Here is a 12500-nt window from a genome sequence, read left to right on the forward strand (position 1 = left end):
TTGAACCCCCCCCCCCGAAATTTTTGACCGACTCAAAAATAAGTCGAAATTTAGTAAAACCTAGGTAAAAATCAGTAAAATTAGTCGAAAACTGAGTCAAAAATTAGTAAACCCCCCCCCCCCAATAAAGGTCAAAAATTAGTAAAACCCCCCTGAACAAAAATCCTGGATACGGCCCTGATATATATATATATATATATATATATATATATATATATATATATATATATATATATATATATATATATATATATAGTAATTAGTTCAGATGTTTATAGGAATTACAAGTAGGTTTCGAAGTCTCGAGTTGGTTTTAAAGGCATTTTGAGAAAGTTTCAGCCAAAATACGTGTCCCAGGGTAATTGGACCGCTAATGGCAGATCAAATGAGAGGAGCTGTTTGCTGTTTGTATATATATATATATATATATATATATATATATATATATATATATATATATATATATATATATATATATATATATATATATATATATATATATATATATATATATATATATATATATATATATATATATATATATATATATATATATATATATATATATATATATATATATATATATATATAACCCCAGTCATATATATCAACTTTCAATGCTACTGATGACGGTCACTGTATATGTGACCGAAATATCTGGTGTTTTTGTGAATTTCTATCACTGTTATCATCATCACTGTCTATTAAAAGGATTTTATCCCTATTTGAACTTTTATATATATATATATATATATATATATATATATATATATATATATATATACTACGAAAACTTTACGAAAAAGAAAGTTTTTTTTAAAGAAATCTAAAGGCCATATTAAACTTCAGATCAGTAGAAATAGAAGCCTATAATAACTGAAACTCAAAACGACCAGAAATTATTATTAAAGAATAAAAAAGGAAAGGTGAATAATTGGTATGGCTGTAACACTGCATATAAATTTATATAAATGTATATATATTGGGCTGTAATAATGCAAAAGGTAAATATAACATTGGTTTAAGAATGGAAAGAAAGACAAAGAATGAATTTACAACGATAATCAAGTTCAAAATAAGTTCTATTTGAACAATGCCATAACGTAACGACATTTGATTATGATATTTGGCACTTCGAATTGATATTTCAGTTTTAAAAGTTTTATCATTTTTTTCTCAAAGGGAAATTACGTGGTGGGCATGAATGTAGACTTGCAGTTAAATTAAATATAGTCACTTCCACTTTTCACATATGTCTTTTTATATTGGTTTAATTTTTATTGTCTGTAGTACCGAGGAGCTTATTAAGGAGATAATCAAAGAAAGTTTTTCAAAAATTGTACCCCTTTGTTAAAAAAAAGGGATAATCAAATATTTAAACTACTAAAACTAAAATAATTACTTGCTTGTTTATTTTCCTTGATAGGTACGTCTCTCGATTTCCCGATTCTTAAATTTTACTTCGTTATATGCACGTGTGCGAAAAAAAATATTATAAATTGCTCAAGGGGGAAGTCCTCGCAGCCAGTTTCCCAGTTCAGGCCTATACACTCAAACCCAATTGGATTTGTTTTCAACATTGATTGAAAACGAAACTAGCTCTTATCTCTGCTCTCCGCCAAAACAGGTAATTAGCCTTTTTCAAGTCACACAGGAACTACAATCTGAGAAAATAAATATCACGATGTGAAAAACAAAAATTATAAACCATCAAGTGGTGGATCAAGAGGGGGGGGGGGTGAGGGGGCACCCCCCCCCCCCTAACGTAGTCTCAAGCAGTGTAATTTACTTAATTAACGTAAGTTTGCACTAATTAAACTTGCTCCGAACGAAGTTTATCGGATCATCCTATTTTGCGCCCCCCTTAAAAAAAATCCTGGATCCGCCCCTGAAACCATCACACCTATTCCACCAGTTATTAGAAGAAGAAAAAAATTTCCTTATTTTCACAAATTTCATCAACCCCCCGCCCCCATTTTTAGAAATCCTGCACAGGCGAATCAGGTAAGTCCACAGTATATAAATAATATATTTAGTCAAAATTTGTATATAAATTAAGTCATACCTGTGAGATGGGACAGTTACAAACCACTTGGCCGGTTCACCAAGTTTTTTTCTGCTTTCGCAATGACGAATAATACTATTTCGAACCATTTCTCATTGATTGACGCATACACAATAACCCGCTAAAGCATGAAGAAGTGGGAGGAACTTTTTGTTCGCACCGAGAATGAAGAGCCAGAAATCATCTGCGGTAAACTTACTGCTAATTATATATACAGTCGTCATCACTGTAGTATAAAATATTGTAATCTCTATTTGCAGACTTATCTTCCTATTCCTTCAAATATTTTTTTTAACTGTAAAAAAGTACCCTGGGCCTTGGCTATTTTACTTTTTACGTCTTCACTATATCCACTGTTTTTTATATCTGATTTTTGATATATCATTTAGGCTAATAGCTAAGTTCATTCTGCAAACCTTGGCGTTGAAAAAGGAATTAATGAATAAATAGAAAAATGAATAGATTAATGTATAAAATAAAAACAAATAAAAGTGCAAAAAAACTATCACCAATTCTACGACTCGGTCATCAGTGTAGAGGGGATTTTGTATAATATGACGCTCCAAAATGCGATTTTAGCTCTCCTCTTTTTCTTCTTTTTTTACAGTTTTTGTGCCAGGGAATGGACAAATAGTGGAAGAGGATAAAGATATTCCAGATGGATTTAAAACAGACGGTACAAAACTTGTTGATGTCTTTTGTGTCCCTGTATATTCCATAATGAAGGCAGTAAACATGCTTTCTTTAGATATTTTCTTCCTTGATGTGGAAGGGCCGGAGTTGGAGATATTGAAAACAATACCTTTTGAAAAGATCCATGTTTCAATATTTGTTGTAGAACATAACAATGTCTCGGGAAAGTTGAAGAAATTAGAAGAATTTTTCAGTGAAAAGGGATATTTCCTCCAAGAAAGTTCTGTAATAGATTCGCTTTTTATTCGAGAGGAGTACCTTGAAAATGTAAAAGACGAATTTTCGAAACTCTTTTATGCTCGTCTTTATGAATGGTTATCTGTTTCACCTATTAGAGATTGAGCTATATTTTTGTATCATTTTTTATTCAATTTCAATAAAGTTTTCACGTAATAACACATGCCTAATTAAGAAAAAACCTTGGCGTTAATAATTATTCAAAATATGAGTATCAGCCCTGTCATACACAAGAGGACAATACTCATCAAAAGTACAAATGTATCGCTAGCGTTATTATGAAAAATAAGCTTTCTAATGGGGATAAATTCATCTATTTAGACAGTGAAAAAAAAAGGTACAGAAGTCCAGATATTTCGATCACGTCTTCAGTAGTATTTCTACTGAAGACGGTCGCTGGATGTTCGATCGAAATATCTGGACTTTTGTACCTTTTTTTCACTGTCTAAATAAATGGATTTATCCCCATTTGAAAACTTATTTTTCGTCATAGAAAAGCAGTGTTGTCTAAGAAAACAACATTTAATTAAAGGTGTTACGTCGAAGATAGCGTCATTATTAGGTTAAATTTACTTGCTCTACACTCATTTGAGGAAATAAACATATATTGTTGATGGAATTACGCCCCTATGGATGTGTAGTTGAATACAGCTCCAGAATCTGTAGTATCATGTTTCGAAACTTGTTAGGTCTTACGTTTTCTTCTGTTGGCAAACTGGCAAATAGAAGGGGTTGTATGCCTGCATTGTGCCTTGTTGCATATGGGTCGTATTGCCTTGTAAAAATATGGAAAGAGGTGTAAGAAACTAGCACAATTCACGATTTTGCTCATTTCTGAAATAATTTGGTCTTGCTTATAACTAAAAATCTTGGAAATATAGTAATGTTTTTCATAAATTTTTTTTTTAGAAATTTGCAAAGATTTCGTCAGTAATAGCGTTTAGCTCCCAACCCTGTAAGGAATGAATCCCGGTTTTTACCAAGAATTTTGCGTGTTGTCATGCTATCACGTATAAAATGATATCTAATAAAAGATACGAAAAAATGCAGTATTTTTGTGAAAAAATTAGATCTCACTTTAATTTAATCACTATTGACTCTGAAAAAAAAAAACGAAATAGAACTTTCAATTTCCAATTGAAGGAGCCTCCTCCCAAGTTTTATGATGACCATTCCATTAGAGGCCTTTTCTGGCAAACAAATTGTTAATCAACAATCGTGACAGCATATTTGATGATCTACAACTGTGGATCAACAATAGTTTTTGCGAGAACACTAATTTTTATTATTACTGCAAATAAACGGTAATCTTTTCAAAATCAATAGAATATTATTTTACGATTTTCATTTAAGCTTACGTTTACTCCTGTAGTTTTCACTGTTTATGCACTCTTCACTTAAGATCAAATTTTGAAAGTTTCATTTAAATACTACGGAAGTTTTTATATACCATTTGAAGGGAAAGGTGTGGGTAATTAAACAAAGCACCTTCTCATGTCTTATTTTAGGCAAGAGGTTGATAATAAATATAAAAATGTTCATATCAGATCATTTTTTTCTCTTTTAAAACAAGGACAAAACAACTTACCCCCTTGAGATTTACCGCTTGAATTTGACCAGCAACTTCGCAAACAACGATTTCAATTGTGTTTTGTTTTCACTCACAATCCTGAACAACTAGAACACGAGTGTTGACCAACAATATCTCAACAGAACGGATTGTTGATCATCAATGTTGACAAACAATATCACCAAGAGCCTTAGAAGTGGCCGGTAGTGAAGAAATAATAATACATCTTTTTATAGTGTGTGCCCTCTATGTGGGACACTTTGGAACAGTTATAAGTATTATTGTAGTATAGTATATGGTAGTAGTATATAATATAACTCACGATTGGGACTCGAAACATCGATGTCTATTAACAAGTAACCCCTTGCGAGGGCTTATTGTGTGAAAATAACCTGAACCAAGGACCGACTGTGACTATGCCCAAGCCTCGTGTTAATGGTTGCTTTGCTTGTGAATGAACAGTACAGTTGCTATTTAGCCCTGCAGAAAACTGTGCTAATTAGCATATGAATTTGGGCTAGAAGACAGATGTAATAATATTGAAAAGAGTTTTTTTTGGTACGGAAACGCTGCTTTTCAGTAGCGAAAAAGTAGGGTCGTGTTTGACGAAACTTTACGGTATTTTCAGTCGTAAAAAATAAGTTAGAGTTTTGAGTTTCAGCTAAGACTGTATTTTTAATGATTAATTGGGATCTGTCCTAAATTATGCGAAAATCCTGTGATTAACTCTGCATTCCCTGCAGTTTCTATGCTTCATTTAATTGTATATTATTGTAAACAGTATGTAATTGTAAAAAGTATGGCAGGGACTTATGTAAAGTAAAAAGTTTTATTACTGTCAATTGAGATTCCGGTAAACAAGAAGCGGAAGCTTTGGGATTCATGCTTATATGTACAGCCGAACAATAACTTAAATGGTCGTTCACAAATTAAGTTTCCGTGGCAAAGTTCTGGGTCAATCAAGATTATCCATAAAAAAAAACGGCTTGCATGTTTAGCTAACATTTTTTATATGAACCTATCTAAGAAGGAAACAGGGCGCTGTGAGCATATTTTAGAATTTACAAATTGTAATAATAATTGTGATAATATGCTGGGAAATATTTTTCATAGGGACATAGCTTTAAAAGGGTAAAAGTTAGTCTAATCAGGGCTCTGGAAACACAAAACTATTTCAAATTTTGCCGTACGCGGCCTCTCTATCCCCCCAAGCTAAATTATTGACATTGGTCCTTATGGTCAAGTTGCACTTTTTGTCTAATTCTTAAAGACACAAGGATCGTTTAACTTGAATAAAAAATATTTTGAAGCACTGTGAAAATTTAGCATAAATAGTGGAGGGTCTAAGAGGGGGTAGAAGTCCCTCATATAAGGAATAACTACTATTCGTTTTAATGCCACTCTGTGCTTTCAGTTAGAAAAGTTACTTTCTTAAGTTTAATTTTATCATTTCTCTACTTAGTAGGACAGGGAAGGAATAATTCCTTAATAAAGCGACAAAACTCAAATTATGAAAAATTTTCAGAAAGATTGAAGTCAGTTTTATACCAATATCAATGCAAATATTCGTGTAATATATCAGTGCATATAATATTGGAAACCATTTTGTTTTATGACCTTTTCATGAAGAATCGAGCTTACTGGGTTAGGTGATATAAATACCTTGACCTTGACCAATACTCGACAATTAGACGAAATTTCTTACACCTTGACACAATACTCAACCAACTAAGCTTGAGAATTTACCAGTAGTGGGGGCATAATATATCCGAGCACAGCCCTCTGACGTCACGACACACCTGATTTTAGCTGGTAAGATTCCCAGCGAATGCCTTCCCTTTTCCCATAGAATTACCGTGAGAGCCCTGGCAAGACTCCCACCCCAGGCAGGCTTCACGGTATTCCAGGTGATATGACACAATATAATTCATTGGAATGTGTTCGAGGTAATAGAAAGGCAGTAAAAATAGAAAATTCTAAACGGATCTCCTAATCCCTCACACCTGTGCAATACGGTCAGCTGGAAAGATTTCTACGAGAGCCCTGTTTTTATTCCCCCGTGAAGTTTTTCTATTTAAAACCTCAGACGCCCATTTTATAGGAAATCTTTTCTAATATTTAGCTCTTCCGTTTAATGTTTTGTGAATAAGGCATATGCGATAATCTTGTGAAGTGATTTATTATTTCCTTTCCTACATGTATGTGGAATATGTGGAATACTTGTATATTGCCCAAATAAACAGAAGAATTGATTTCGATAATCGTGTTCGGAAAAAAAAACTTAAAAATATCTTATTGAGTAGATGTAAAAAATGCTTACATTTTTTGTTGTTTAGTTTTGTTTGTTTGTTTAGTTTTTCTGCTTAATAATATTAGAAAAAGGATATTTTTGTTTGATGATATTTTTCTGAATTTTGTTGTGATATTTTTATAGAATGATTGATTTCTGAAATCCTTGTATCGGCAATTTATAGCTTAAAAGAACGGGAATAAGTTTATGTATTGTTTTTTCAATAAATCAAGGGTAAGCAGTTTGCTAATTTAGGACCCAAAGCAGTGGATCTAATTAACGGAAATTTAAGGATGAAAGGATTAATTCCATTAAAAAGGAATGAAGACACAAAAGGGTATTTCCCAAAATTTAGTGTGGGAGCGTTTGATATTTTTCCGAAAAAAAAACAACAACAACAAAGGTCCAGAAATAAAAAAAAAATAGCTTCTCAGGTGCAAAATTTATTTTCTGAGGTGCTTTTTGTTTCACTACATTTGTGGATCACTAGCCTTGTGCTGGATAAATTCGTCACAGTGAACTAGTAGAAAACTAAGCAATATTTCTCAAATTATCAGAGCATAATGGCTGACATTAAAATCTATTACTTATGCTCGAAAAGTAAGATCCTGGGTTATCTTTTTCCAGAATTTAAAAAAATACTAGAGGTAATAGATTATAAAAACTATTACTAATAGTTTTTTTTTAAACGTATTCTTTCTTTTTCTATGGGTTTTATGCACTCCTTGATTTTGAGGGAAGTAAATAAATAAAATGATTTGTTGACTCATATTTTGTCACTTATCTTTGTTCTTGTATTTTTATCTGAATGTTTGTATAAGTGAGTGGCTCATTTCTAATAATAATGACGTCATTAGTCAAGTCATAATAATGACGTCGTTTCTTTCACAGATTACACACCCGGTGACGGAAGAATAATAGAGGGCAATAAAGGCATTCCAGAAGAATTCAGAACACTTGGCACACAACTCATTGAGGTGTTTTGTGTACCTGTGTATTCAATAATGACAGCAGTAAACATGCTTTCAGTTGATATTTTCTTTCTTGATGTTGAAGGTCCAGAATTAGAAATTCTGAAAACAATACCATTTGATAAGATTGACGTGTCAATATTTGTTGTGGAGCATAACAGCGTTCCTGGGAAGTTAAAAAAATTAGAAAACTTTTTCCATGAAAAAGGATATGTGCTTCAAGAAAGCTCCGTAATTGATTCCCTGTTTGCTAGAAAAGAGTATCTCAAGGAAAGTCGAGATTTTTCTAAATCATTTTACGATCGCCTTCATGAATGGTTTTTTATTGCACCTATTAGAGACTGAATTCTTCTCTATTGTTAGTTTTGCCTATTTTACTTTACTAAACTTCAAATACATGTTTAATGTTTAGCTTTTTTATGGTTCTTGTGTTGACCTTTTTGCCAAAATTACATACTAAATAAAAGAAAAACACTATGTGTATCCAGGTTGAGCGTCTGTGCAATATGCCAGGAAAAGCTATGGGTATTATATTGGAGCTTAGTATGTTGTTACAGATGTTGTAGCAAATCAAAAGACATTAAATATATCTTTTTTTCTAGAGAGTGTATCTGCGATATCTCAGGAACGGGTAAGAGTATTAAATTCAAACTTTCAGAGCACTTTGAGAGGATGTTGAACTAAATCAAAAGATCTAATGTGCGTCAAAGTTTGTCAAAAGGGTGTATCTGCAATGTCATTGAAATGGTTCAAGGAATTAAATTGAAAATGTGAGGGCATGTTATAGGGGGGGGGACAATTAATCTATGCATAAACTCAAGGTTGCAGCATGATGGAGATAGGACTCCTTCAGACTTATAAAAGCTCAAAGGTTATACTGCTTTCAATCAATTTATTCGAATAGTACTACCCGTACCCATCGATCCAAAGTACTACATAAAATCACCTACATAAAATCATCCTCCCCATCAAAACAATGTGGGGTCATAAGTGGGTACGTAAACACTTCCTCAATCAACTTGAAACTTATTTCCTTTAGTTCTTGGTTAAAAGGGATACCAATGCACAATAACAAATATCTTAGTCTTCCTGAAAATGGTGTTTAAAAAGGGGCACAAAAAGGGTTTTTTCTTTCCAACGGGTTGAACCTACAGCGAATAAGATCTTGGGACAGAGGTGCTCCTAATTTAAAAATGTAGGTTGATACCAGGTAAAAATCGCCCACACTGCATTAACAGCAATGACCCTAAATTGCGTAAGTCACCCATTGCTCACACAAAAATTTATAATACAGAATATGGCCATGCTTGGTCTTGGTTGTCCAATCACTGTTTGGTCTGAAACAAAGAAAGATTTTTGTCCCTAAATTTGGATTCGGCCGAAAAAGAACCAAGAATTGTTTCTTCAAACCTGAAACTTCCAGCGTTTCATTTGAAACGGTGTTTTTTTCTGATTATTTAGGACTCTAATACTTTTGTTTATTCCAGTTACTTTGACCGTAAAAATTTAGACTATTCCACATCAGAAACTAAAAGATTCATTATGCACACAAACGGGGACCTTTAATTTCGTCTCTTCTAACTGCTTTCAATTGACATTGGTTACATTCAAGGTTGCAAATCGTAGTAACTTGAATTTAACTACAGAAGTCACTTGAAGCGACATCCATCAGGAACGGTTGTGAAGGAAATACTGGTTTATTAGGCTTGTAAGGGTCAGAAACTTATGTACCAGGAGTAAAAGGCGATATATTTAAAATATAAGATTCTTTCCTTCTAAAGATGATTCGGGCAGAAATTAAACGTCCCCTAATTGAGTTCAAATACTACTTCCAAGAGTCTCAATTCTTAATCAGCAAAAAGAGAAATTGCATTTCTAGCTTCAGTCAGACAACGGCGCTAGTCGTTCGAATTTCGCTAAAATAATTAGTAGCAAAAATTGCTACGTACGATATTTCTAAGGAAGTTTAAATGGAAAAAAAACCGTGGGAACTCCTGAATCATCTGAAAAATCTCAAAGAGATTATTGGACGAGGGTTTGTGTCCTTGGGTCACATGGGCCAATGGCGGGCAGTCCTTACAGCGCATGACAAAAGAACTGCGTTTGGGAGTGGGGTAAATGTGTTTTTTAATTTGAATATGAAGTCATACCTGAAACGATTAGCACGAAACTATTATATTTTGGTCACCGTTATTGACATTGAAGTGACCCATTCCTTTATAACTATACAAGTAAATTCAATAAATAAATTGTCTTTTTTATATGTTTTTATTTCATTTATATGTCTACTTCTATTCCGACAATAGGTAACTAACTCGCAAGTTTTCTAGGCAGATGGTCCTAAGCGAATCTGATCTCCAGATAGCTCAAGAAAGAAGAAGCCACATTTATATGTCTACATATTCGATCCTCTCCCATTAATTGAGAGCGGCGCCACAATCTCCAGCGCTATAAGCGGCACTATCGGAGAAATTTCAATCGCCACAAAAAGCAAATCTTTTATCGCTACAAATAATAAATTTTTCCATCGCTACACTTATATCCCAGGGGTTAGGAAGCATGAAATTAGGTGATATAGAATTTTTTCCCGACTGACGGAGATACTAGAGACTCAGATGAATTTTACTTACAGTTACAGGAGAAAAAAGACAGGGCACCAGGTAGAAATATGATCTTTTTACTAGGAGATTTTAACACCCAGGTCAGTAGAAATAGGGATAGATGGTATGCTAGCCTAGCTAAACTTGGTGTAGGAAAAGAAAACAGTAATGGATACAGACTTTGGCAATTTTGTAGGTAGAGCAATCTAGTTATAACCAATACGGTGTTTGGTCATAAAATGGCTCATAAGTTAACATGGTATTCACGTGATGGTAAGACAGTAAATCTTATTGATTATGTTATAGTAAACCAAAGACTGGCTGGATTAGTACAAGATACTAGGGTATATAGGAGTGCCATTATTGATGTTAAAAGTAAAGATCATCATCTAGTAGTGTCAAGGGTTAATTTAAAGCTGAAATTTTGGAAGGGTAATTACCTCCCGGGAAGTTATAATGTTGGTAGACTCCAGGATGAGAATTTGGCATAAACTTTCCAGGAACAGTTGAATACTAAACTTGAGAGTTTAAAATTTGATAATGTGGAAGATGGTTGGAATAATTTTAGAAAAATGATCTGTGAAGTTGCTGAAGGTGTCTTAGGGAAGAAAGCTAGAACTCCAGCTAAGAATATCAGTGAAAAAGCATAATGTTTAATAGAAAGGAGAAAGGACTTGTACAAGAATTATCTGAGTGGTAGATAATATGAAAACAAACGGAATGTAAAGAAATTGCTGAAAGCATTAAAATATAAACTAAGGAGGCGTGAAGTGGAGGTCATGGATAAAATTGCCGAGGATCTGGAAGATGCAGCTTGACGGTAGAATAGTAAACTATTGTACTGGCATGTTAATAAATTGAGAGGAAGTAGTCAACCCGGACTTGGCCCAGTTAAAGATAGGAACGGGGCCACAGTTAGGGATAAGGAAAGAATTAAAAAGAGATGGGTAGAACATTTTGAGAATTTGCTAAACCGAGATAGATTTGCACGAAAAGATCTAGAGGAAAATGAAAAAGTTTGTGATACGTTGGATGTGAAGGAAGATTTATTTTGTGAGGAAGAATTAGCGACAGTACTAAAAGGATTAAAAAATAATAAGGCTCCAGGTGCTGATAGGGTGGTAAATGAGTTTCTTAAATATGGTGGCTCTTATGTTAGAAATAAGTTACTAAAGATTATAAATATGATTTTTGAAAAGGGGAAGTGCCTAACGTTTTTAGGAAAACCTTAATTAAGCCACTTTATAAGAAAGGTGATAAAATTGAGCGTGGTAATTATCGAGGCATTAGTCTGGTCCCTATAAGTAGCAAATTACTTAGTAATATGATACTTTTTAGACTGAGAGATGCCGTAGACAAAGTTTTAAGAGAATAACAGTGCGGTTTTTAGAAAACTTAAGGATGTGTCGGCCAAATTTTCACTCTTTGGTTAATAATTGATAAGTGCCTGAGTTGTCAAACACCTTTGGTCCTAAGTTTTATAGATTATGAACAAGCGTTCGATTCTGTTGATAGAAGAGCTTTAGTAAAGGTTTTATCCTTGTATGGTATACCAGACAAATACATCAAAGTGATTAGTGCTATGTACGAGAATAACACTGCTGCGGTTAAGGTAAAAAATGAGGTTAGCAGCTGGTTTTGTATTAAACCAGGAGTTAAGCAGGGTTGTGTTCTATCCCCCTTTATATGGATTATTTTGATGTACTTTTTCTTAAGGATCACAGGAAAGCTAATGGGAGACCACGGAATCAAATGGGGAGGAAAAAGTCTCCTGGACTTAGATTATGCTGAAGATTTAAGCACCCTAGATGAAAGTGTGAGCAAAATGAATCAACTTCTAGAGCTTTTGCGATTTGGTGGTATTATTAGTAAAGATGGTGGAAGCAGTGAATTTGTTAAAAGTAGAATAGCCAAGGCTCAGGATGTTTTTTTTACAGTTAAAAAAAGCTTGGAAGAATAGGAAGACAATTCTGCAAACCAAGATTAGAATATTAGAAGCTACAGTGATGACAGTGGTCAAATATGGCTCTGAAGCATGGGCGCTTCGAAAAGCGGATGAAGATTTGCTAGATGT

The 12500-nt window shown here is 33.5% G+C and overlaps 1 protein-coding gene across 3 annotated transcripts in view; it reads left to right on the forward strand.

Annotated features, from left to right (window-relative positions):
* LOC148941316 (uncharacterized) overlaps positions 1-8366 on the forward strand; it is a 42010-nt gene extending 33644 nt beyond the window's left edge. The window contains exons 3-4 of one of the 3 annotated variants that reach the window (XM_089104101.1): positions 2673-2741; positions 7747-8366. In XM_089104101.1, coding sequence (XP_088960227.1) covers positions 2673-2741; positions 7747-8171 — 494 coding nt within the window. In that variant the 3' untranslated portion in view covers positions 8172-8366. Of the gene's footprint in view, positions 1-2672; positions 3142-7746 lie in introns of those variants that run through there. The other 2 variants (XM_089104100.1, XM_089104103.1) reach the window with 2 other exon arrangements.
* The last annotated feature ends 4134 nt before the right edge of the window (positions 8367-12500 follow it).

Source organism: Artemia sp. Qi Xiang Cuo, chromosome 18, assembly GCF_049724085.1.
Source record: "Artemia sp. Qi Xiang Cuo chromosome 18, ASM4972408v1, whole genome shotgun sequence".
NCBI classification, from domain to species: Eukaryota; Metazoa; Arthropoda; class Branchiopoda; order Anostraca; family Artemiidae; genus Artemia; species Artemia sp. Qi Xiang Cuo.